Here is a 27,692-nt window from a genome sequence, read left to right on the forward strand (position 1 = left end):
GGAGTGGATGTGCACAGATGTTTCCTGGGAATAAAGCTGTCTGTGGGAAGATCTGCTTCTTTTTGTGTGTGTGTGTGCGCACGGTTTATGCCATCTCAGGGCCGGTTGCTGTTCCAATTAAGTGGCTCATCAGCACATGCAAATTTTGTCCTTCACTTTTTGCTTTTATTTGAACATTATTGGATACATGGAAATCTCTTGTAATTAAAGCCTTTGCATTAAAACAAAGTACCCCATATCAGTATTTTACCACATTGTAACCAGGTGCAATAAAACTATTCAGAGTAAATGCAAGTTTTTTTTTCTTAGTCACACATAATTGTACATTTAAAATCAAATATTTCTTAATTCTCTGTGATTGTGTCACAGTTGTTTACAGTGGACCTTTGGTCTCTGTGTTTTCGTCTTTTTTAAGGAACTGATACTTGTAGCTGTCTGCACCTCAGAATTGGCTAATTTATAAATCAAGCCATTTTTAATAACCACTCTTCTCTTTTCTTTCCTTCAATCAGCTCTCGGGCAAGTCCTTTCCTTTGTGTATGAGGCATCTCCACAAGGCACTGAGAGAAAACCACCACCTGCGGCACGGTGGGCGCATGCAGTATGGCCTCTTCCTCAAGGGCATTGGTCTTACTCTGGAACAGGCCCTGCAGTTCTGGAGGTCAGAGTTTGTCAAAGGCAAAGTTGATGCAGACAAGGTAACTCTTTATTTTCAGCTTGTACTCCCTCACATTGTCCTGGTTTTCCTTAGGTTTTTTTTCCCCAGATGGTTACTTTAGTATATGTTTGTGTTTGTAGCAATTCTTCGATGTTCTACTTTTTTTTGCTGATGTCATTCTCTTTCTTCATCCTTCAATAACTCTTAAGAGGGCCACCCAAATGAATGTGACAAGATATTAGAAGGCCAAGTTATTCAGCTCTCTTATACTGATACTGGAGATAATTTGTCCTTCCATCGTGTCCTTAATTACAATTTTAGAGGAACACGTAAGATCTTATTTTTTGCGCATGGTACATTAAACAAGAAAATTACACTCCCAATCTCAGACCTATGTTTCCCTCCCACCCTGCACTCCGCAAACGAATGCTCATTCCCAGCTGATGCTCAATCAAGAAGAAACAAATGAATTTCAGAACCTTGCCTTAGAATAGCTGTCCTGACGGGTCCACTTTTGAAGAAATCGTCAGTCTCACGAGAGCTCAGTACCAGCTCAGAAATCACTTATTATTACACGCTGCTCCAGCTGTTCTGGAACTCCCAGTTTTATGTTTTCCTGTTTCTTCTGGGATTGTAGCTGCTTAGTTATTATTTTTTTAGGGATGTACCTACATGATTTTTTTGGGGCTCTTAGAAACCAATAAAAAAGCGCTAGTTGTGACCAATAACTGTTTGTGAAACCACAAAATACTTGATACAAAATAGGTGTTAATTAAAAGTTTAGAATATGGACTTTGCATATTGGTGAACTGACCAACACAGACTAAAATAACTAAATTTTCTTAGTTTTTAGTCAATCATTTGGGGTGTCCACTGGTCCTTGATATATGGTATTATTTATGTTTTTGCAGGTCTTAATAAAACTATAAAAGGTCTTACAATTGATTTTAAAAACTCTGATTTATCATATGTTGTGAATATTTAATATTTTGGTGCTTTCTTAGTTTACATATGGACTCATTTATTCTCATCCGTGAATAAGAATTAACTTTTGCTCTTATTGGGATAATGTTATACTTACCATCCAGAATTTGTGCCTGAACATTTCCGTCTTTTTTTTTTTTCTCCCTAAAGCATTACAAGATTTATTAGATTGTATTTGTGTCAGCAGCTCAGATATGAAATACACAATTGATCTACTTTTGTGCACAAGTGTTTCACTGTCTAAGAAACTAAAAATGACGCAGTGTTCCTAAGCGCTGTTATATTTTCTGTGTCAATGGCAGAACTTCATGGCAAATCTCCTGAAACTCTCTGAAGCTTTGCCTGTTTGGATGCTTTAGAAAGATGTGAAGTGTTCATGACTGGTGCAGGATAGCATTTTGTTATAATGTAATTTATTCAAATCATACTATAAATCTTCTATACCATTAGCAGCTAATATTCAGTTAATTCTTGGATTGAGGCAACATGATTCAATTGTACCAACACAGTGAATGCAAACAAATGCCCTGAAATGGCTTTTGTCATGCGTGGATGAATGCATTATTCATGAGTAGATATACCGTGAGTGAAAGACAGCACAGCCTGTGCTAGCTGTACTAGAAATAACAATACGGTACTAACAATAGCATGGGAGTTTATGAGTGGTCTGCAATTGAGGTGAATATCAGCATCTTAAGTAATCTAAAATGAATAAGCTGCACAACGGTTCTGTCGATTTCTGCATTCACATGGGCACAGAAGAATGGTGGGCAATATTCTGTGACATCATTGTAAAGCAAAACAAGTGAAAAATTTGGGTCATTTTCTACAGAATGGTGCTTTTTGTATTTTGGAGGAAATAAGATGTCACTTTACTTCGAAAAAGCAATGAAAGTAGATCAAGAGGACAGACGAGATGGATAAATGGGGAATGTTACCAAGCACCTGCAAAGCAAAATGAAAAATAACCACAAATAGCTGGACTTTAATAGGTAAGACCAGGGGTAGGCAAGTTCGGTCCTAGAGAGCCGCAGACCTGCAGAGTTCAGCTTCAGCCTTAATCAAACACACCTGAACAAGCTCATCAATCCACTCAGGATTACTACGGTACAGGCAGGTAAGGGTTTTTTTTTCAAGGTTGGAGCTGAACTGTGCAGGACTGCGGCTCTCTGGGACCGAACTTGCCTACCCCTGGGTTAGACTGACATTCTTAAATAGTTTATGTTCAACAAATTATGTTGTTTTACAGAAAATATAGTTTTGTTTTTTAAGTGTTCATACCATCACCAAAGAAAAACTATAGAAAATAGCTAGACTAAGATTGATCTTTATAAAAGTGGCAGTCCACTTTTTCAGCAGCCTTGTTTCTGGACATATGAATGCATTATTGAACATTGCAGAACTGTTTTGGCACAAATTCCTTGTAGCAATTTTCTGATTTTTTTTTTTATAGAATCTTGTGTAATTTTAGTTTTCGCCAGAAAATCTGCTGTTAAACATAATTATTTAAAAAGTAAGTTGAAATAATGTAGACTGATTGCTTCAAAAAAGAGTGTATGCCATTGATTACAACAGAGATCACAACAGGTCTATCTTTAAGTTATCATTAAAAATCAGTTCCCTCATGGAAAAAATTATTGTGGTTTTTAATTCTGGAACCCTTCTATTGCATATATGCAGTGCAAATTCATTAGACACACTTTTTTTTTTACCGCCCTCTACACACCCTTTTTTTGTCCCTTTCATGTATGTAGATAAAGTCAGCTGACACATGCCACCCAACCTGTAAAGACCAGTGCCCCTGTGCAAAGCAATTACATTTTCTAGTGATATAATGACCTGGAGCTATGTATTCAAGCACTATTCCAGTTATTCCTGCTTCACTTCCACACTTGTCTCCACGGCAGTAGCTTAAAATAGGACTTCCAGGACAAGAATGATTAGCACTGGCCGGCCTTCAGAAAATCAAAATCCAGGCCAATTTAGTTATATTAGAAATGCTGCAGCACAAGACCATCTGAAACTTTTGTGCACAGTCAAGCAGAAAAAAACAATATTCATTTCCTGTGTCCCCAATTCATTGTTTTTGTCCTTGCTCTTAACATGTTCCCTGAAGCTAAATTCATGTGCAGATATAGTGAGAATGGAAATGAATGAGTAAATTTGGATGGTCATGTAGTTTAACCCTGCGATGGACCAACCATCTGTCCAGGGTGTTTCCCTGCCTGCGGCCTGAGTTGGTGGGATAGGCTTCAGCATCCCCTTGTCCCTACAAGAAGTGGTTTGAAAAATGGATGAATGAATAGAAGTAATTTGAACCTATATTATGTTACAATTTAATTACTGCTGTCAAGTTTGGGGTCAGGATTTTATTTTAAAATAACTTTTATTCTAGCAAGGACAGATTAGTCAAACAAGTAAAGACATTTACATGTTTTCTTTTTAATTCCAAATAAATACTGTTCTTTTGTTCTATTAGGGGCTGGGTTTTGAAACAAACCTCACGTTATGAGTTGATTCTGTAGTTGAATTTATGATTTGAGTCCATTTTCGATTAAATTCAATATCGATCATTTTGGATGCATATCAAGTACAGTAAATACCAAATTGGTACTACTACTGTATAATATTGAAGATTAACTGATTTGTATACAATCTCTTAAATTACACTCAATTAAGTTCTTCTAATAATAGTTACAATTATATTATACAATTATACAATAGCCTAATTATATTTCCGCTCCAATCTTGTTTCTTGAAATATAACCATTTAAATGGTGGTTGTCACATGTTGACAGATTTAAGCATAAATTAAATATTGAAGAACAGTAAAAAAAGAGTTCATTTTTAAAGCTGGCTAACGAGTTTATGGTCAATGAATATGTTTTTTTCTGAAATAGAATACAGATTTTGGTAAGTTGCACTCTTTTAATATACCTTCGGATGTCTATTCATGTTTATATTGGGCTGTGACTGGTATTAAAGCGGAGGAGATGATCAGTTCATGTGCCATTCGCGCTGCCGCTTCTCTTGAATTGAGCCGCTACAGCGATAGGTCACACTACATTAAACAGCACCAAAACAGCATTTATTGTTTGAATACCATAATAAAATGGTAATAATTTGAAATCTGTCACTTCAAAAGCAAGCCTGGTTCTACAGGGGTGCTAGAGTGTGCTAAACACCCATATAAGAAAACACCACCATTTTTCCATATTCCACTATGTTCTTCCCTCAACTACATACCTCTCCCATCTCAGTGCGTGCACTTAAACGCTGTAGAGCGCAGTGCCACTATGTTAGCGTTTAGCTTAGCACCATTCATTCCTTAGGATCCAAACAGGGATGAATTTAGAAGCCATCAAACACTTCCATGTTTTCCCTGTTTAAAGACGGTTACATGAGTAGTCACACGAATATGGTGACTCAAAATAAAATGCGGTGATTTTCTAAGCAGATAAAAAATTATAACAATCTAGTGCAGGGGTGTCTAAACTATGGCTCGCTGGCCATCTGCGGCCCACTATCACTCCTGTGGCGGCCCCAAGGGATTTAAAAAAAATGAAGAGATCTACTGTGTATATATATATATTTTTTTTTACCCATCCCTACTATCTGTTTGGATGGATGGATGATCCTGTTTCTACATTTAATCCCAAATAAATATCAGCAACAGCAAATCTTAAAATAAAGATGCAATGCATTTTCGTGCTGTACATTGCAGTTTTGTGATGCTTGAATTTCAATTGTAGCATATAAATGATTGATTTTTGTTGTTTAGTATTTTATTTCTTATTTAGACATAATATATTTATACATTGGTATAGAATTTTATTACTATTGGTGAATGGTGCAAATTTGTATAATCTTTTTGGAAATGGTACTTATGTTAGTAAAACATTTCACAGTTTCCCGCCTCTGCTGAAAGTTAAAGCAGCTCTCCAAAGCACCAAACATTTGCCGTGCTGCACTGCCGGCACTGAACATGCTCAAGTTCAAAGAGGTGCTTTTGCTTTGACTACTGCTAAGCCACTTTCACAGACTCAAAAGCAGTCAGAGGGTGTCCATTTACAAATATTCCTTCTCTTAGCCGCCAACTATTACTCTGGAAGAAGTCAGGAGGTGAAAAAAATAAATAAATAAAAAAACACATCCAGACAAACACATTCTCTGGTGGTCATGCACTGCCACTCGCAAAAGTGCCCCATTTCCAGGGTGGCTGCGTCCCCCTCAGTCTGCCCTTTCAGGTGGAACTCAGTCCACCCACTCACAGCGAACACAGCCTTCCTTACAAACCAGCGCATAGTGGAGTCGGTGGGATGCAGGTCGCAGCTCTGTGAGTGATGTATGAGAGGTGTCAAGGATATCAGACGTCACAAAGCCCCCATTAGCATTCCACTTTCACTGGCAAATAAACAACTGCAGCAACATCTCAGTCTGGACCGCTTGTTTTGATTTGGCAGTGGGTGTGGGTGGTCGCAGAAAATATCCTGAGGAATAATCTATGAGTTTCTTTATAAAGGAGTTCAATGTTGTTTTGCCTTTCACAGCTTTCTGTTACTTTCTGCTTTGGCATGCATGAAAGGGTGCTGCCATTTAGCACATAATGTTCAGATATGCTGCTTGTTAGCGGTAGCTGTGCATTATACATGCAGTTCAGCTTTTATGCACCCTGATGAGTAAAAAAAACACTCTGCTGTTTTGATAAAATCCACTTAAATTTTTGCAGACCCCCCCCCCCCTCTTTTGGTCCAAAGTTATTAATCTGCAGTATGTTGCACAGCTCTTTAGATGATAGTAAAGCAACAACAATCATAATAAATAATGATGACGATAATTATAGTACAAGCAACTGCGAGTTCACCTAACATCATTCTGTATGCTGCACCAAAATGGTTTACATGGAAAATATTGTCACGAGTCATTGATTTTTGGATGAATAAATTACTGTTTACCCTGAGGCTGATCTGTCTGATTGCTGCATGAAGCATGGGACCCTGATGGCACCTGCTACATATCAGTGGCATTGACTTTGTGAGGCATCTCATTCATTCAGAAGGTCAGGAATGGTTGAGGGCAGGCAGCTATGGCCTTCCATGCTCCTCTCTGGCTAAATGGTTGCTGTTAACACTCATTTTGATTGAGTGAGCACAATGTCAGGTGCGCCAGGGTGACGCTCATTAGACTCTTACATACCGCTCCACTGCCGAGGGACATTTCTTGAGCATGAGAGATTCTGCTTTTCAGTCTTATATAAGGGAGAATCTGGTTGCATTAATAGCTTTACAGGTTTATATTGTGTGTGTGTGTGTGTGTGTGTATATAAACTAGATTTTTTATATTTAAGGTCTCTTCACAGCAACACAGATCTTCAGCAAAAAATTTGGGCTGATTTTTGTATGCGATTTGTCTTGCCAATATTAACTCATATACATATTAAAGAAAACTGCAGATGTGCTGAATAAAATTCATACTCTGGTAGTAGTTGGCACTTATAGAAAAGCAGAAATACCCTGGTACACAAAGCACTTGGCAGCTTTCAATGGATAGTTCACCCAGGAATGAAAATTCTGTCATTAATTATTCACCTTCATGTCATTCCAAACCCATAAGACCTTCGTTCATCTTCAGAACACAAATAAAGATATTTTTGATGAAATCCGAAAGCTTTCTGACCCTATATAGAAAGCAATGCAACTGACATGTTCAAAGCTCAGAAGCATAGTAAGGACTGGAGGTCGACTCATAGTGGATTTTACCAATACTGACAGCTAGGTTGGACAACACTGGCAGATACAACTAATCGGCTATTGATTTTGAAACAGATACAGAATGAAAATTTGAATAGTGCTCCACTATTTAAAAAACAGTACTGAACCACAATGTGTAAATTGATAAAAAATGTAATTATGATTAATTAAATTAATCATGTGAATGGCGCTCCGTGAAAATAATCCATGTGACTCTGACACACATTCACGACAGTACCACGCTGTATGTGTTTGGTGCTGCTGATGCAGGAGCCGGCATTCTGATGTAGAACCCGATTGTGCTGCGGCTTGTTTGCAAAGAGAGGAATGCACACGCATGCGTTTTGGTACTGTCATGAATGCACTTCAAAGTCTGACATGGAAGAGAAGAAATTTCAACAAATTTTTGTTGTCCTTGTGCACAAAAAGCATTCTTGCAGCTTCAGAAAATAACTGTTGAACCACTGATGTCATTGATGTCTTTACCTTTCTGGGCCTTGAACATGTCAGTTGTCTTGCTGTCTATGCAGGGTCAGAAAGCTCTCGGATTTCATCAGAAATATCTTAATTTGTGTTCTAAAGATGTACAAAGGTCTTAGGTGTTCGGAACGACATGAGGTTGAGTAATTAATGACATAAATTTCATTTTTGTGTGAACTATCCTTAACAGTTTCTCAAACGAGAAGTAAAAGTTATACAGTATTTAAGTTTTCTCAGAGATGCAATCAAATTTTATCAAACAACACCAAATACAAGAGTTCAGAGAGCCTCATCTGGATTATCTGGTTATTCACTAATATTTGGAAAAATAATAATAATTTTAGTGTGAATTAGTGTTGGGAAATATGGTCATTTTTCAAATCGTCATATCATCAGCCCGTGAGATCGACCATACATGATATTATCGTGCACTGGTGGAGCAAGAGAGAGACTCTTTGTTCTTGTCATAGCATTACTATTTTGGTGTTTTAAAGAGAGCCTATGTAATCACCAATAATCCAAAAAATATTCTTTTCAAAAACTGCAACATACTGATAAACTAACATTAAATATAAAATACTGTATTTAAAACTGCTAGTTCATATATAGTCAGACGTAACTGTCATATCGCGCGTCCTGTGACAAATTTGTGACACGGAAGTTATCAGTCTAAATGTTCTGCAAAATCAGTCAAAAAGCCTTGTTATTATTTTGTCTTTACTTTATTTACTGTATATTTGTAATCTCTCATGTATGAGAAGAGCGCGTTGCCGTGTACCAGCCATTAAATGTGTGGTACACCAACTCCTCGTTTTCTATCTTTTTCATTTCATCGATTTAACGAGTTGTCCGAGTCAAAGCGTTACAGCTTTTTCACAGACTACAGGCTCTAATCCTTTTCGTGCGCGTGCGTGTGTGTGTGTAATGTGGTGCTGAAGTGAAATAGCTGGGTAGTTTGATAGCAGACTTATAATAGGCCACCTAATAAAAATAATAATAGTTATTATTATTATTATAATTTAATACATTAATAGGAGAATGAGCCTAATATCGTCTTGACTATAGACAGAGACATCTGCTATCGTCGATATCTCTACTACCATACTATTGTCTATCAGCACAACCCTAGTGTGAATCGTATTGGTGGGCCAGCTGTATTCACAGTGCAAGGTAAAAGAAATTACACCCCCTCTCTAAACAAAAAGATCTGGTGCATTAACATCATTGCATTATTTGAGTCCATCAGAACAGTTGCATTAACAGCTGTTGATTCAAATTTAAAATGTTTACCACACAGAATTTTGGCCCTGAACATTAATCTCTGTGTAAACAGGCCTATACAGTTTCTAAACTCAGGCTTTTGCAAAGTTGTAAGTGTGTGGATGGTTAGCAGGGCATTGCTATGCAGTTTTTCGGGTATTTTAAGTGTTTATTAGTATGTTTCTCAGGTTGAAGTAAAAGCTAAACTTGACAAAATGTCCTGCTGTGGCTGGTTATGACAGTACTGTTACTCAGGTTTACATGAAAAAAAGCTTTCAACCTTACCTGCAATGATCCTGGTTAGGATAAATTATGGGTGTCTATTTTGTTTTAACGCTTCCCTGTTAAGTACGATTAAAGAATTATTCCTCATTATATGGATTTATTAATTTAAGTAACCTAATTTAAATATTCATTTCCCTCACTAATTAGCAAGCATCAAGTAAGTTTGTATTTGTATTTTATTCTACAAACTTCAAAAAGGATGAAAGAAATGTATAAAGCTTTTTTGTCTCCAGAGATTTTCTGTCTTCTGATTATAGACTTTAATCAATAACAAAAAGCTTTTGCTGTGAATAATCCAGCCAAGTTACTTTAAGGATGGATAGCATTTAGAATAATTACATAGCAGGTCATTTTGATTCTTTCTAAAGTACGTTGTAGCCACTTTTAGTCTTTACACAGCGTTGAATCATTTAACATTCGCATGGGGTGAATAATCTTCTTCAAAAGAGCATTAGCATGCAAAATATTACATGAAAAGACAAAGGTAATTACAATACGTTTTAGCATTTTGCCAGTAACCTTTAAGGCGCATGAATCACTGTTTGGCTTATTCACCCATGCTGAGGGGGGCTTGAAGGATGGATGCGAGGAGCGGGGCATCTTACACCTCACTTTTTCTATTTAATTTAACCATGATGCCTTTTTATTATTCTACACCAATGGCCTCAGCACTAGAAAGTACAGCGGTGGACTTGCAGCCCACGCGAAACATACCAAAGCCACAGATTCTTTGGCTGTGACACTTATGGGATTTTTCTACCCTCCAAATATTTGATTGTGTAGTTTTCGAGTTAAACCGGTTGATTATGATCGTAAAACATAAGAAATCCTCTGGCCAGAATTATCATTTTTTTGGCATCGAGGGGTTTTGTCAAAGAATAATGGAAATCTTCCTGAAACCTGTCTCTGTACCTTTTTATATTCTCCCATTCTTTTCCTCACCTCAGTCTCTTAGATTTTCCATCGGAGAGAATGAGGAGGATAATTTATGGAAAAAATTTGATTCCCCTTCCGGGTGTCAAAAAGGTAACTGCTCTACAAGGAACTGTGATGGTGACAAAAGTGGCTCCGTTGTTTACCGGTCTGGCTGTCTAAAACGTCCCCCACGCCCCCCACAGCAGCTGCCTGTTTAATTAGAGCGCCGTGTCCCCGAGAGACCAGCAGCTCCTCCTGCACACTGTATGGAGAAAACCAGACCCTCTCGATCACTCAGGCCCCTAACTGTTCACGCTCTTTATTCAGCCGAGACTGCATGCACCACAAAAGCTTATAATTGACATAGTAAAAAAGCCAGTAAATAACAAAGGAACATACAGAACAGTAACTGTGAAGAGACATCATTATGCATGTAGACAGTGGAGGACAGTCACTAGTTAGGATGTTATTCTAATCCGTTCCTGAGATGTGTGTCTATTTAATGCACAGTTAAGAGCACCAAATAAACAAATGGGAATCATTTCCGAAGTATCATTTGACACTGAAGACTGGAGTAATGTAATATATATAGAATTATTTAAAAAATAATAAAGCATTATTAGAGTTTGTCACACCACAGGGCTCTAGTGTGTCATCGAGACATGATTTCAGGTCGCCCAAAAATGTTGAATACAAAAATGGTTACAAACTGTTTAATGGTCAGACTCCACAGTTCAGTATTACATAGTTCACTGTCTTTTTAATGTGTTTCAGCAATATATATCTAACATTTATAATGCGTTTAGAAACAATTCTCAGACGTGTCTGTCTGAAATGACATGAAGAAACTGAGACAGTCCAGAAGAACTGTGGCAGTGTCTCCAAGATACTTCAAGAAACCTACCCCAAATGCCATGTACAGCAACAGTTTATTTGTGGCACTTCATCCATTGTTGTCAATGAGATTCAGAGCTGGCCCCACAGACAGAGAGCCGTGCCCAACCTCTCTTTTCATCTGGGATTGCGCTTAATGCCTCTACTGAGACATCCATCTCTTGAATTCACATGTTGTCTTCCTGTTCCTTCTTTTGCAGAGCAATCTTAAGAAATTGTAGTGGTTTGCACTCCTTTCCATACTCCATTCTTTAAGAACATAAAGCATTGCCTTTTGTCAGAGATATAAAAGGCTGATTGTATCACCCTGAGCAGTGATTTTGGACCTATATTTTTCACTGTTGCCATCCCTGACACGCTTAACATTTTCAAACATTATTTCATATTAGCAGCAAGACAGTATCATTTTATCATTCTTTCCACACTTTGGCATCAATGGCATCAATTTAATATGGACACTTACTGCAGTCATCAAGAACCACTTTGCTGATGGTCATACTAAGATCCTGCTTCTGTCTGTGGCACGTACATCTGTGTGCTTCTGACAAAAAGAGAGAGATTTCCTATGATGTTATCTGTATTCCCACAGGGTACAATGTGAATTCAGTGAGCTGTGTTTTAGCAGCTTTGCCAGACAGTATATTTTTTTTTAATATAATCACCTACTCAACAATCTCCTGAGCTCTTCAATACAGTGGGTGGACTGTCGCAGCTTAAATCGAGTTTTACTAGCCTTTTGTCGCAATGTGCTTAAACACATTTTAGGTGCCGGTCGACTGTGGAAAAAATGGCTGCAATAACTCAGTGCCTTTATGACCATATCCAGGATTTCCCCCCCCCAAAAAATATCCTATAATAATGTTTACATACAGTATTGTTTTTATGTTTTGTAAATATATATATTTGTTTAATGTAAATTTGAATCAAACTTTGAATCAAAGTCTCTGAAAAAGAGTGTTTGAATAGTTTATGCTTGCATTGCGAAACAGTAAAACATTATTTTGATGTATATGGCCAGTAAATCGACAGTCTTATACAAACATTTATATTCATGACATTTTTAATTAACAGTTTTATGTTTTCACAGAGGAATGATAATTAGCAAGAAAATGCCCGACAGAACCGTTTCAAATTCTCCTTCCTGTTGCATTCAGTGCACAGCATTATGAATCTACTGAAGCTTTCAAGTGTAATAATCTAGCAGTCAATTTCCAGAAAACATCTGGAAATGAGACGAGCCTGAATCCAGCGAGGAACAGGTCACGCCAGGAGACTGTTTTATAATCTGCAGAAAATGATGACTGATTAACTCACCGTTCATTTTGGTACAGATTAGTCTCCAGGTTTACTTTGGAACGGATATGAAATGGCTCAGATGTGCATTTGCATACATTAAGGAAGAGGCTGTTGACATTAATGTAGTAATTAGTTGCATTCTAATGAGCTGATGGTGCAGCCAACAGCAGCGAGTTGTCTGCGGGTTACTGCCTGACAGCGTTTACTGTAGGTGGGAGTCAGCAGCAGAGTGCTGTGAGCGGGGGGACCCTATATGGTGATTGTTTTGCCACATTACAAAATGTACTTACTGTGTTCCAGTGTGTGAACATTTAAAGTCAGCGTGAAATCAAAAATGACCCCATTTACTTTCATAATGCACATTCTTTATGAATTTCCTTTTCTTCTGACATTTCTTAGGCAATGTGGGCAATTGGATAATGTTAAACGATAGTCAAAAAGCTATTCAGGCATTGTTTATTTTAGCAACTTCCATTCAGCCCTATTCCTCAATGTGTATTTTAAGAAGAAGAAAAAAATGGACCTTTAAGTATGCAACAGCTTGTCACTGTGGCAGAAACTTTATTTATGTAACTTATTTACTCCCAAAAGGTGCATAGTAGTGTTTTAAGGATGTGTTTTTTTTTTACTGTGATGCACTAAAATGCAACTTTTAGGGATAGATAAGGTGCAAAGGTGTACCTTTTAAGAGTACTGCCCCAGTGACAAGCTATTGCACCCGTCAAGGTACCCTTTCTTTTTTTGCACCGTGTAATGACCACTTTTTATTATCCAAATATATTAACACTACTCCCCACACCCACCCCACATCAAATATTCTGTTTAACTCAAAAATGTCACATTATTTAAGTAAAGTGGTTTTCAAACTGTAATTCACATTGATTTTTTTTTAAAGCGCAAAAGATATGAATAGGTCATTTGCTATTTGACTTTGAGTGAAAACGGGGAGAATTTCTGCTCCATAAAGGCAGATTTGATTTAAACACACATTCAGAGCAGATCAAGCATGGCTCAAGCTGAAGTGAGATTGAAATGTAAACCTGGATGGGATCTCAGTCAACCAGGACAAGATTCACAGGTTAAAAAGGAATTTCAATTGGACAAAATATATCACAAGAAGAGTTATATGGAATAGTAATATGATATTAAAACTGAAGGGCTTGCTTGAATCTATAGACCCATCATGTCATCAATTTGTGATTGAGTAAGTTGATTTTATGGCCTGTTTAATTGCAGCCTTGGAGATAGTCACCTTGTCAAGTTCACAAGTTTATTACTTTGGTAATGGCATCAGACTGCTGCAGGTAATTATCTCTTTGTCTCCCTCCTTTGCTCTCTCTTCTCTCCCTCTCTAAGCTGAGACATAACCAGCTCAGGAGGCTAGGTTACCCTTTTGGATAGTTACCAGAGTGTACATGATTGGTGTATTGAGTTCAGGTCTGAGATTGAATGCACTGACCCTCATCAAATGCAAACACTTTAATGGTTTCCTAAGCATACACCATATTTCTCAAGGTGGACAGTGATGTACATGGCAGAAAAAGCTGTGCAAAGCACAAATAAGACCCTAGTAATGCTCAAAGGTGTTTTCGTGTCACTTTTAATTTGTATGATAATAGCTGCATGAGACTTACTTTTTCTTTTTTTTCCAGGGCCAACGCAAACAAAAAATTCCACATTGCAAATCTAGGATTCAAACTGAAAATGTAGTTTAAAGGTTCTGCACTATTTCTAGGTCACTAATCAAGTAAGGAGATTTGTGACGTTGATCATGTGACTCATTGAACAGATGGTTAGATTTTCTTTTTCCATTCCTGCTCTTTAGAAAATGGAGAACAAGTTCATCAGAATTAACATTTGTAGAATTGATGCGTCTTGAGTGCTGCTGTCATCAAATTGAAAGGGGAACAAATTCTTCTATAATTCTTAAATTATCTATTTATATTTTTTAATAAATATTTTTTTTCACAATTTTCTATAATTAAATTATCTATTTATAATTTATGTATATATTTTTTAGTTGTAATGTGGACAACTGTTCTAAAGTTTAGGGTCAATGTTTTTTTTTTTTATATATATATATATAAATAAATGCAGCCTTGGTAAACATGAGACATCTTTCAAAAACTTAAATCTTTCAAAAACTTACAAGAAAATCTTACAGGCCCCAAACTTTTAAAATGATGCAACATTTTTTGGTTTCATATAAACTTTCTATTCATTACAGAATTAAAAAAAAAAGTATCAGTTTCCTCAAAAATCAAGGATCATATGTCATTTTAAAAGTATCAAAATAGATTTTCTTTTAAATTATAACAGTATTTCACAATATTACTGTATTTTGTATCAAATGAATGCATGAATGCCTTGATGACCATAAGAGACTTCTTTTAAAACCACCAAAAAATCTTGCCAACCCCAATGCTTTGAATGGTAATATTAAAAACACAAATTAAAACAGTGTTGTTCTAAAAATCCTTTGCTCTGTGAATATTTTGGTGGGTTATTTTTGTTTCTGCTCGAGGTAGCAGCTCTTTAACACGGGTTTCCTCCGCATGTGTTAGTTTTTTAATTTGGTTTGATGGCGATGCCTCAGAGACATGAGATTTGTGTGTAGAGAGTGAAATAGAGATGGGGGAGGGGAGCGAGAAAGAGAGCAGCCACATTATCCATAATCCAGTCACAGCTGTCTGCGGTTTGGCGACACCGCTACAGCAGGTCCCTGCTAATAGCTCTATATTTCATAGTGGAAAACGCCATGCCACAACCCACTTGATGTATGACAATGTCTTCGTTTCACCCACAACCTCCCCACTATTCCTGCCCTCTTCTCACGCACTTTACTGTCCTCTCCCTCAAACTCACGTTCTCTCTCTCTCTCTCGTCTTTGTCTTGCTCTGCAGTTTGATAAAGCATATGCCTACAGCGTCCGCCACATGTTTGGGAAGGAAGGCAAGCGCACTGACTACACCCCCTACAGTTGCATGAAGGTGATTTTGTCAAACCCACCCAGCCAAGGCGACTACCATGGTGAGTCATACTGAGCCAGACTGTTGGTTTTAAATGCGATCGGTCCCCCCGAGGCCCGTCTTTAGTTCTGTAACGAAGTGAATTAAAAGACTGCACACTACGCAGGTGGTCTGAACATAAAATAAATACAAAAATGCAAGTCCATGCAGCCTAATTGATAACACCTGCTATTCGCAATGCACATAATGGACAAAATGCATCTGAAATTGAGCATCACTGTGCCCTGCTCTCTATGAAGGCCTGAAAGCCTTAAGTTGTATAGACTAAAGGGTGGAGGGCATTACTTTCTTACATGCTTCAATACACCATCACAAAGACATACAGGTGCTGGTCATATAATTAGAATATCATCAAAAAGTTGATTTCACTAATTCCATTCAAAAAGTAAAACTTGTATATTCATTCATTACACACAGACTGATATATTTCAAATGTTTATTTCTTTTAATTTTGATGTTTATAACTGACAACTAAGGAAAATCCCAAATTCAGTATCTCTATATCTAGAAAATTAGAATATTGTGAAAAGGTTCAATATTGAAGACACCTAGTGCCACACTCTAATCAGCTAATTAACTCAAAACACCTGCAAAGCTTTTAAATGGTCTCTCACTCTAGTTCTGTACGCTACACAATCCTGGGGAAGACTGCTGACTTGACAGTTGTCCAGAAGATGACCATTGACACCTTGCACAAGGAGGGCAAGACACAAAAGGTCATTGCAAAAGAGGCTGGCTGTTCACAGGGCTCTGTGTCCAAGCACATTAATAGAGAGGCAAAGGGAAGGAAAAGATGTGGTAGAAAAAAAGTCTACAAGCAATAGGGATAACCGCACCCTGGAGAGGTTTGTGAAACAAAACCCATTCAAAAATGTGGGGGAGATTCATAAAGAGTGGACTGCAGCTGGATCCAGTGCTTCAAGAACCACTACGCACAGACGTATGCAAGACATGGGTTTCAGCTGTCGCATTCCTTGTGTCAAGCCACTCTTGAACAACAGACAGCATCAGAAGCGTCTCGCTTCAAAAAGGAGTGGACTGCTGCTGAGTGGTCTAAAGTTATGTTCTTGATGATGTAAGTAAATTTTGCATTTCCTTTGGATATCAGGGTCCCAGAGTCTGGAGGAAGAGAGGAGAGGCATACAATCCACGTTTCTTGAGGTCCAGTGTAAAGTTTCCACAGTCAGTAATGGTTTGCGGTGCCATGTCATCTGCTGGTGTTGGTCCCCACTGTGTTTTCTGAGGTCCAAGGTCAACACAGCCGTATACCAGAAAGTTTTAGAGCACTTCATGCTTTCACCTGCTGACCAACTTTATGGAGATGCAGGTTTCATTTTCCAACAAGACTTTGGCACCTGCACACAGTGCCAAAGCTTCCAGTACCTGGTTTAAGGACCATGGTATCCCTGTTCTTAATTGGCCAGCAAACTCGCCTGACCTTAACCCCATAGAAAATCTATGGGATATTGTGAAGAGGAAGATGTGAAATGCCAGACCCAAGAATGCAGAAGAGCTGAAGGCCACTATCAGAGCAACCTGGGCTCTTATAACACTTGAGCAGTGCCACAGACTGATCGACTCCATGCCACGCCGCATTGCTGCAGTAATTCAGGCAAAAGGAGCCCCAACTAAACATTGAGTGCTGTACATGCTCATATTTTTTTTAGTTGGCCAATATTTCTAAAAATTCTTTCTTTATATTGGTCTTGTTATATTCAAATTTTCTGAGATACTTAATTTGGGATTTTCCTTAGTTGTCAGTTATAATCATCAAAATTAAAAGAAATAAACATTTGAAATATATCAGTCTGTGTGTAATGAATGAATATAATATACAAGTTTCACTTTTTGAATGGAATTAGTGAAATAAATCAACTTTTTGATGATATTCTAATTATATGACCAGCACCTGTACACCATTGGTACTTTGTTTTAAAATGAAACCTTTGATAATATCAGAATCATTTTTACGACAATGTAAAATTAATTGGCAATATAGAATATTTAAAATTAAAGCATTTACCAGTTTTCATAATATAGACAGAGAGAGTGCAAAAATCTTTGGTATTGATATATACTTATAAGAAATAGGTATGTGCTTCAGCAACTAGTTCCCCATCTAAGAGGGTTTTTGGTGTCATTAAGAATATAGTTTCATGCCACAGAGCTTCTCTTAAAATCACAGACAGTTGACAGACTTGTGTAGCATAGTTTAAATTGTTAATTGCATGCACTAAAAAGTTGACAGAATGCATTTTGTACTTGTTTTGCACTACTTCAGTTACATATAGGCCTACATGTGTGCATTTAATAAAAAGCAGTAAATTATCACTTGGTCTAGATTGTTTTTAACTGCTTAAATTTGCCGTTTAATATAAATAGTTTTAGGGGTTTTTTTGTTTGTTTTTTAATGGGCAAAAGAATATCATGTTTTTTTTATTATTTAAATGCAAATGCAAAAATTTCGATATACCGTATATCGTAAAAAAATTTACAATATCTTTTATATATATCTCCCAGCCCTAGCTGTTAGAACAGTGCTTGCATGATGTATTTTTTTTATGAGGTTAAACCTCGTTTAATTTCCATGTAGTGTTGTTTAAATGTAAAAAAAAAAAAAAAAAAAAAAAATCTGTTATTTAAATGAAACAAAAAGAAAGACATACTTTTATTCAGCAGAGATGCATTAAATTGATCAAAAGTGACGAAAAATGTTAAGCAGCACAACGGTTTCTACATTGATAATAGTGAGAAATGGTTCTTGAGCAGCAAATCAGCATATAAAAATGTTTCCTGAAGGATTGTGGGATACAAGAGACTGGAGTAATGCTAAAAAAAAATCAGCTTTGCATCATAGTAATATTATATTTTAAAATGTATTCAAATAGAAAACCATTATGTTGAATTGTGATAATATCTCACAATATTACTGATTTAGCTCAAATAAACTTAATGAGTCTACTTTCAAAATCACAAAAACTTTACAGATGCCAAACTTTTAAATGGTTGTCTTTGCCTTCCTACATGTAATTATGCAGACATTTCCTGCTGAAGGTCTTTGGATGCATGCATTATATTGAGGTTTAGGAATCCCTAAAAAGATCTTAAATGACCTCTTTTCAAAAATAATTGCTAGTACCCTCTACCCAGGATCCCATGATCATAACTGCTAATTTACTTCCTTGAAGTGGCCGTCATAAAGTATGTACCCTTCACTAACAGCCATGTGGAAGAGCACTTAGATTTAATTGCTCACTTTTGCTTGGAAACACGATCCCACAAGTAGTACCCCTTTCCTGCAGTGGCTTTCAAGAAAAAAATAAACACATGGGTCGTGTTCCAACTGTCCTGTAGGACATATTTTCAGACTGGTTTGAACTGATGCTTGTAAACCCATTTTCTCCTTCTCTTCGTCTTCTTCACAGGGTGTCCATTCCGCCACAGTGACCCTGAGCTGTTGAAACAGAAGCTGCAGAACTATAAAGTCTCCCCTAGTGGGATCAATCAGGTTTGTCTGACAACTAGCACACACTTGACCAGGATCGGCACTATGTGTGTAAAGGGCTTTTTAAAACTTAACTTGGCATCCATTAAAATGATTTGCACAAATTCACCTCTCCATGACCCAAGACCAAACAAAATCTACCAAATAATCAGTAGAAAGGACATTAGTTCAACAGTTAAAATGATACGACTATATAGGAATCATGCAAAAGTGGTGTGATTCATTTTTAACAAGGCATCCCTGAAAGCCCCAACCTGCAGTCCTTTTGGAATATTAATGAATCTGCTGTACTTCTGGAATATTAATTACAAAAAGAAATAATGCTCAGGATTCTCCAGTGTAATGACAGCTTCAGCTCTCTGTTGATTACTTTGACCTTTGCTGTATCTAGTGATTTGATGTGTTCTTTAAAGTACTCTTAAAAGTCATTTCAGCTGATTTTTTTTCTCACACATTAAAGCAGCTGCAACTGGCTAGGGCAGTGTAAGGAGATGGACCAGCCTTGCTGTAATGTTCTCCTGGAGTTAGAATCCTTTGATGCTAATGCAATTAACGGGCTGGTTTTAATAAGGCCATTAAGTTCAGTATTAAAAGGCTCCTAAAAATAATATATTTATAAAGCCAAATCTTGCATACAATCTCTTGTTTTACAGTCAAGACTTATAATATAATATAATATAATAGTTTTTATATTATTATTACTATTTTTTGTATTATTTTTGTATTTTTTTCTTTTTGTATTATTATTTTATTATTCCAACTTTAAATGATAGTAATAAATTTTACACATTATGTTAAAAAAAATGTACATATAATGGTGAAATAATACTTTTGAACTATTGTTGTATAAAGCATATAGTGTGAAGTGCATGAAAAATCATTCTCAACTATTTGAGAAACGGTAGCTTGTTCTGTAAGGTGTGCAATTTTTTTTTTCCTCTCACATGCCTCATCCACTACCACCCATCGTGCGTTCGAGGGAAATGGCTGATGGCTGCCTAATGCAGTCCGACATGCCAGCCCAAGGGTAGCACATTTCCAATCCAATTAAATTCATAATTTCATTGGAAACCCCAAGCAGTGTCCTTATACACTCTTAGTGTTCAGAGTCTTAGACCTGTGGGCGTGTGAAGCAACAGCTTGATGTTCACCCCAGGAGCTCTCGCAGCACGTGGCCCTCTCACCAGCCCAGTGCTCTGGATAATTAAAAACCTCAGAAAATGTGAAAAGCCAGGGTAGTAGGGTGATTAAAATGCAGAACGTCAACCTTCTCAGTCAACCTGTCTATTGACAAAGTGACATTACAGTCAAAAGGGCGAGACCCCAGTCTGGAAAGAGAACTGCTGTAGAAAATTGAGCTCACCTCTCTCTCACTCGCACTTAGAGTCCGTCACAGCATGACTCTTACCTTAGGAAGTGCAGATTAAAGAATTGCATGCTTGGTTCACAGTTCAAACAGTGGAAGAAGCAGCGAGAACGTAGAGTCACATGTGGCATGCATGTTACGGATTTAATCCCAGTGTTTTTCACGCCACTTAAACTACTTATACTTAATACTTTAGCATCCCCTCAAATTATAGTCTTATGTTGCACCTGTTTGTTAGCTATCAAGCTATTAAGCCACAGATATAATAGTCAATTTGTGCCCAATGTTGCTTCAAGTACATAGAAATAATTAGTTTACTGATGCTTATAGATGCTTTCTTACCTAAATATCATATATGGAATTACGTTTGTAGTGTGATGATTACTTAAGTAGGTTGCAAGGCTATGTATTGGTTATTTATGTTATATTATCAAAATTTTGGGTCAAGTAACATCATGAATGTTGCAGTTTCAGTGTGCTTTTTTTTTCTTTACAAGAATGCCATTTTCTGGTTATGTGATCATTCCTTGACATTGTGATTCAAGTTTCTGATTTTAACTGATTTTAATTTAAGTGTCAAGAGTGGTAGTTTGTAAGTGGCAAACACTTTATGTGAATCAGTTCAATGAACCTATTCAACGCTCATTTCAGTGACTCATTCACTCATGTTCAAGGTTCATGGATGTCCTGCGGGAATTTCTACGTTGAAGTGTTTGATTTAAGTATGCATTTAAATGTTGCCGTTTAGTACTATATAAACTAAATTGATGCAAATTTTAGTAAAAATATCCATGTGGAAAACATCCCTCAAATCACTTCTCCAAAATCTTAATCTTAATCTTAAAAAAAAAAATTTTTATTCATGTTTCTTGTGATTTGAAAAATATCAGATTTTAAAATAACAAAATTGTTTGAAAATATATATTTTTTCGAATAATCCCACCTAACATTAACATTTTTAAATATACTTTTATATTACAATAAAAAAATCTAATACTTAACCTTTGACTATTGCCATTGAACATTACAGTATAATTAAGAGCTATCAATTTAAACATTTATTAGACTTCGAATTTAAGTGAACTTAAAGCAATCTACACACAAGCCCATTACAATATGGTGAGTCATATGTCCTTCAAGTAGGAAATTGAAATTTAAGTTTTCAACACTTAATTCAAAATAAATAATAGATGAATCCTTAAAGCTACAAAAGTTATTGATTTCCTCTTTTTTTCTTTTGTTCTTTGATTAACAGACATCACAGTAGCTGGGTTATTAGGTTTTGGATGCTGTTACTCTAAGAGCTGCCACTTCTGAACATGACACGGATCTGACATATATACTCATAGTTTCATTTCTCGCTTTAATATGAAATGATACAGGCTACAGCTTGTGCCGCCATATTTGTGTGTGCAATTGAAGAGCATGTACTATGAGCACAGTATAAAGGTTGACAGAACAAGAAAATTTGTTTATACCGACGTATGGCCTGACAGCATCTCATCTGACCGCAGTTCACTGTTGTTCTACTTGAGCTCCTCATCACCTATACCATTTCCGCACTCGTTTGACTACATTTAGTGCCTGGCACTGGAAATGCAGTGTGTGTCTAAAATATGTTCTGTTTGTGCTCATAAAGACATACTGCATCTTAACAAATGCAGTTCTTGTCAAGAAAAAAAAGAGACTGAAGCAGGAGTTATGAGTGGGGTGGCTAACGCTAGCTCCGCCCCACGTTAATTGATTAAATAACCGGCTTCCTGACGAGATGTGCATTAATCATCGGCGATATATCGTGCACCCCTAATATATATGTGTATATATATATATATATATATATATATATATATATATATATATATATATATATATATATATATATTTCAGCAAATTACAGTGGGTAGTTAAATAGACAAAAAGTATCTTTAGCTGCCTGCAAAAATATATTTTTAAGAAACCCACACATCAAATAAGTGCAGTGTTAATGTGTAATGCATGTTATTAGCTGTTTTTGGCTATGTTACTGCAGGCAGTATGTTACACCAGTAATATTTATCTTGTTTTTCGCAGCATACATTGAATCCCTAGTTGGTGTCTTGCTGTATATTTTACCATTTCTTCCCAGTAGCGTTTGTCTCTGGAGCTTTGAGTTAGGTGTTGGATGGTGTTGGCTTTCACCTTTAAGCCCATGTATTATGCATTTCAGCTCTTGCTGATGCTAGCTGAAGTGGAATGCCATACTTTACCACAGGGAATACATAGTGTTAAAAGCATCACCTGAGGGGAGGTCTGAGCAAAAAAGAAAAGGAAAGAGAAGTAGAATGTGTAACCACTTCTCCTTCTCCCTTTGATGGCATTTTGCTGCTGTCTCTCACCTGAAACCTCATAAACGTGTGTTGTGTCAGCAAAAGTAGCACAATGCATTGTTAACTATGTTATTCATCTTTATTGCTCATCAAAGACTGCTTAGATATTGATTTGACATTCTGGGCCCTTTGCACCTGCCATTAACATGCATTGTCAGCGATCAGCTTGTAGTTGGATGTCACATGACCACTTTTTTTTTTTTTTTATAGTCATTGTGTTTGGATTTAAAGGTGGTCAGGGATGGTTTCTGACCATGTTCTTCCGTGAAACATAAATACTAATGTATTTGTTATCTAACTACACAAGTCATGCAATACAGACACTTTGTACTAAACATAATCATTATCTGTCACTTTGATGGGCTTGGTTATAAATGTTCTGTCAGGCTCAATTTTTATCTTGTTGTAATGCCTATTAATATACCATTGATATCACAAAAAGCAAGTGTTATGTTGTAACTTATTCTTTTTTTCTGCTAGCATCCTTTACTGTGAGGACCATATACCTCATTTGTTTTATCTGTCAGAATGGCAAATGGCATTTCAAGCTTTCTGTTGGTGTTTTTGAGTTTACACCAGCTCTGTAGTGTAATATGTAAGTGGTGTTTTGGTCATGTGGGAGACATGAACGAAGGTGTAAATATTAAATAATTTATTAAAAGAACATCCAGTTACTTTTTGGATATGAAGTGCATGTTAATGGCAAGTTTAAGGTAGCTTTGACACCTGATTCTTTTTGCCAAAAAGTGTTGTTTTTCTCTTCTTAATATTTGGTCTTTAATATTTTATACAGATACCTTTTTAGAGCCTATATGTAAACGTATTTTAAATGATTAAGACCACTCTATTACTCTGATTCATTATCACTCTCACTGTTTTCCTATTCCTCTCTTGCTCCACACCGCTCAACCCTTTCATCTCTCTCTCTCTTTTTCACAGATTCTGGAGCTGGTCAAGGGAATGCACTATCAGCTGGCCTGCCAGAAGTATTTTGAGCTGACACACAATGTGAGGATGCTTTTCATTTTAGCCTGCTGTAATTGGGCCTGCTTTTGTCAGCTCAGGGACAGCCCTGAAGAGTCTGCACAGAGCCTGACCATTGTGGTCACATCTGCCATTAGCTTAAAATCCAATAGAATCTGAATATGTTAAGTTTGTATAGCACTTTAAAATTCATTAACCCACTGACACATGGTGTCTGTTACAAGGACAGATAGTTTTTAACCATTTATGAGCAACATGGGTGATTTAAATTTGGTTCTTAGCCGTAATTCTTTATGACTGTCGCAGTTTTATTTTTATTTGTTTTATTTATAACATCAATTCAGCATGGTTGATGGAAATGGTAATACATCAAGTACTATATCTTCGGAATATCTAAATTTTATTGCAATTGACAGATGTGTAATTCTTTCAGTTACAGATTTGGAATAATTTTTGTGTTTTTTTTTTAAGTACATTTATTTAATTTTTTTCTGATTTAATAAATCATGCATCAAAGCGATAAGCCTTCAATACGTTTACAACTTTTATCATCTAAAGCTTTCTGACGAAGACTTGATCAACATTGTCTATTCAAGGTCATTAATATTTTCAAAGCGTGTTTAAGGCTAATATTGTAGTTATATTTTCAGGGCAAGTGAGCACAAAGTCTTATTAAATGATAAATGTGCTTAACCTTAACTTTTTCTATTTGGATTGCCCTTTGTGATTGGACTCTTCAAGGGTTTTGCGGTTTCAGTTTGCTTTCTTTTGACAGGAGCATGGTAGCGGTGGATTTCTGTCAGAACTGGTTGAGAAATCAAATGAGTATAGCTCTATTAAAATCATTATCTAATGGATTTCATCTGATTCCTTCTTCGTATTTTTATATTACGAATGGGGTGGATATGACTCTGGCAGCAACTTTTCTGCAATATTTTTTTTTTCTCTCTCTAGAGGAGAAAAATATTTCAGAGCAATGTCAGTCAAGATTGCTGGTGTGACACCTGTGCCCTGTCCCTCTGCTAAAAACGCAGCCCAGCTGACAGGTTGAGAATGAAAATGTGCACACACCAACGCCAAGCAAACGCACGCTATCTGCTAGGTGACAGGTTAATATGAAGAGGGGGAAAAGACGGTCTTGGATATGAAAGAGATTGGTAAACCTTTCAGATGTTTGTCAGCAGTGCTAGATGGATTTTAAACAGGGAGGCTTTAGTAACAAGTAAACTCATGAGATTTATTTCAGAATTTACGAGAAACCTGTAAATCAGAACTACTTATAATAGTTTTAAGAGATATTTAAGAGTTATAAGAGTTTTTTTTTTTTATTAGTTTACTTTGAGAATTCATAGTAATGTTATAGTAAAATAATGCATAGTAAAATAATTCATAGTAGATTATTAGTTTTTACATGATATAATTTTTTTATGTACTTAATTAGTTGTTAATTTAATTTAGTTTTCCGTAGTTTTCAATAGCATTGTTAGCTTATTAATATTTTATATATTTTTTTTGTGTGTGTGCATGTTTCAGCTCTTTTAGTTTTAGTATATTTGGTATGCTAAAGTAGAAAAAGTTTAATGGTGTTGCATTTTTACCACAGTCTAGTATTGATATATAGTGGATTTGAAGTAAAGTAATAATTGTGAAATATTTTTACAATTTAACGTAAGCATTTATTTGAAATAGAAATCTTTTGTAACCATATAAATGTCTATACACACTGATTGATTTAATACATCCTTAATAAAAAAAAATTAAAAAATAGTGTTTACCTCAAATGTTTGAACAGTAGTAAACTGTACATGAAAAGGTATTTTAGTTTAGTTTTCCTCAGTTGTATATAATTTATTTTATTATTATTTTAATCTGTGTACATGGTTTTAGTTTTCATTACCACTGCATAGTAAAATCCCACACACATCTCTGTAAACACTTCAGATCATACATGCTGCTGTTGTTGCTGTTGTTAATGCTTTAGCTCAATGACGAGATAAGTAAATCAAAGAGCGTGTGTATAAATTTCTAATCTCTTGCACGTCTAGATTTATTCCTTCAATAAGAAAGGTTTATAACAGTGTTTGTGTCTGTGCCACCCCTCTTTTAATGGCGTAATGCACTCAAAGTGTCATTGATAGGATATAATGTCTTTTAATGGCTCCCGGTGAAACGCCAGCGCCTTTGCAGTCCAAGGGCATCATTTAGCTCGTGGCCCCGGGGCGCTCGGGACTGGGGTCATTGCTGATGACTAATAGCCCCGAGCCAAACAGAGCGAACGGCTTATGATGCGGGAAAATGAATAATACAGTTTCCCTGATGAACAGCCTGCAATAACAGGATTTGAAAGATAAACTGCCCCCTCCCTCCTACCAAGCCCAATGAAAATCACATCTCTGAAATTCATGACTCATATTTTAGGGTAGGTGAATGAAGAAACCCCTGACGTTAACAGGCACAATAAAACATTCTTGTTGGGGCATCGATGGATCCGCACCACCTCGCCTTCCCTCCATCTAATGCGGGATGGAGCAACCATCTTGGCCGCAAAAACACGCTTGTTGGATTCGAGCGTAGGAGACTTTAATCACTGCCATATGCGCCCTCTGCTTTCACATCCGCGACACATAACAAATACACTGGCAGCATTTATTTAAAGGTCAAAATGTAATACTTCTCTGATGAAATATTTACACCACCACAATAAATCAAACAATAGAGCGAATAATGAAATGAGGAAGGGAGCCGAGAGAGGCGGACCTCGGAAGGAGGAGAGCTTGTTGCGCATCCGCCGGATTGATCCGTCTCTAGGCCTCGGCTGGGATTGTTTCATGTTTATGCATATTTCATTTGGCGCAGAGTTGCCGGGTGAGGGTATTCCACTGTAATGTGTTAACTCTGAGATGAATCCGTGTAATGGATCTTTCTGTCCACAGTTTAACTACCGCAGGGACCCCGTGTACTCGATTCAGAGAGACATTTTTTAAAGTTTGATTCATGAGGAGTATCAGGGGCGTGCTGTGATTGAAGCATAATTAAACAGCCATATCCTCTGCACTTCGAAAAAAATGGATTGCGCAGCGTTCTGAATGCGATGCAGCTTTCAGGAATCCATCAGCGAGAGGCTCAGCCATAGACGAGGCTGAAAGAAAGGAAAGATTGCATAGAAGCTACCAGCCTAAAAATCCCTGTGTAGCCTGGTTCAGTGCAGTTATTAAAACGTGATTTTAATTAATACAAGCACACTTTTTCAAATGTAAGTGTAGTCATTTGCTTACTGAACTTGTTTTTTGTTTTAGGTTGAGGATGCTGGGTTTTCTCTCAATCATCCTAACCAGTACTTCACTGAGAGTCAGAAGCTTCTCAGTGGAGGCCGGGACATCAAGAAAGAAGTCGATACGTCACAAAGAAGCCAAGAAAATCCTGCCAGCGTGACCCGTCCATCTCAGGCAAACTCCAAACAGGCCCGAGAGGAGATGGGGGATTTAGACTCCTTCTTCCAGGATGAATGATTTTGTTGTTAAGTTAAATCAAGTTTGAAATGAATAGACCATATACTTGGGTTTACTGTATTTGATACTAATTGTGTTTTCAATACTGAAAAGATTTGATCTGGCTGTTTTTTTCCTTTTAGTGACCAGATCTTTTTCAAATGACCTGGTTTTTAAAAAAATATATACAATAAAAATAATTTTCACATTTCATAAAAGCTTTTTCCATTTTTACTAAACTTATTAAGTAATAATCTTTGTAACGATCATGTTTAAACTCTTTGGTTTTCCAGTGGTACACACTACCTTTCAAAAGTTTAGGGGACAGTAAAAAATATTAATAAACTAATACCTTCATCAAGGATGCATGAAAGGGATAGTTCATCCAAAAATGAAAATTCTGTCATTAATTACTCGCCCTCATGTCGTTCC

The 27,692-nt window shown here is 36.7% G+C and overlaps 1 protein-coding gene across 1 annotated transcript in view; it reads left to right on the top strand.

The window, feature by feature from the left end:
- The window catches only part of LOC132157139 (DNA primase large subunit-like), a 52,806-nt gene extending 25,522 nt beyond the window's left edge, over positions 1-27,284 (top strand). Inside the window, exons 10-14 of the mRNA XM_059566334.1 lie at positions 513-698; positions 15,426-15,552; positions 18,977-19,059; positions 23,728-23,796; positions 27,069-27,284. Of these exons, the coding sequence (XP_059422317.1) occupies positions 513-698; positions 15,426-15,552; positions 18,977-19,059; positions 23,728-23,796; positions 27,069-27,281 (678 nt within the window). The 3' untranslated portion in view covers positions 27,282-27,284. The remainder of the gene's footprint in view (positions 1-512; positions 699-15,425; positions 15,553-18,976; positions 19,060-23,727; positions 23,797-27,068) is intronic.
- Positions 27,285-27,692: the final 408 nt, after the last annotated feature.

Source organism: Carassius carassius, chromosome 14 (assembly GCF_963082965.1).
Source record: "Carassius carassius chromosome 14, fCarCar2.1, whole genome shotgun sequence".
NCBI classification, from domain to species: Eukaryota; Metazoa; Chordata; class Actinopteri; order Cypriniformes; family Cyprinidae; genus Carassius; species Carassius carassius.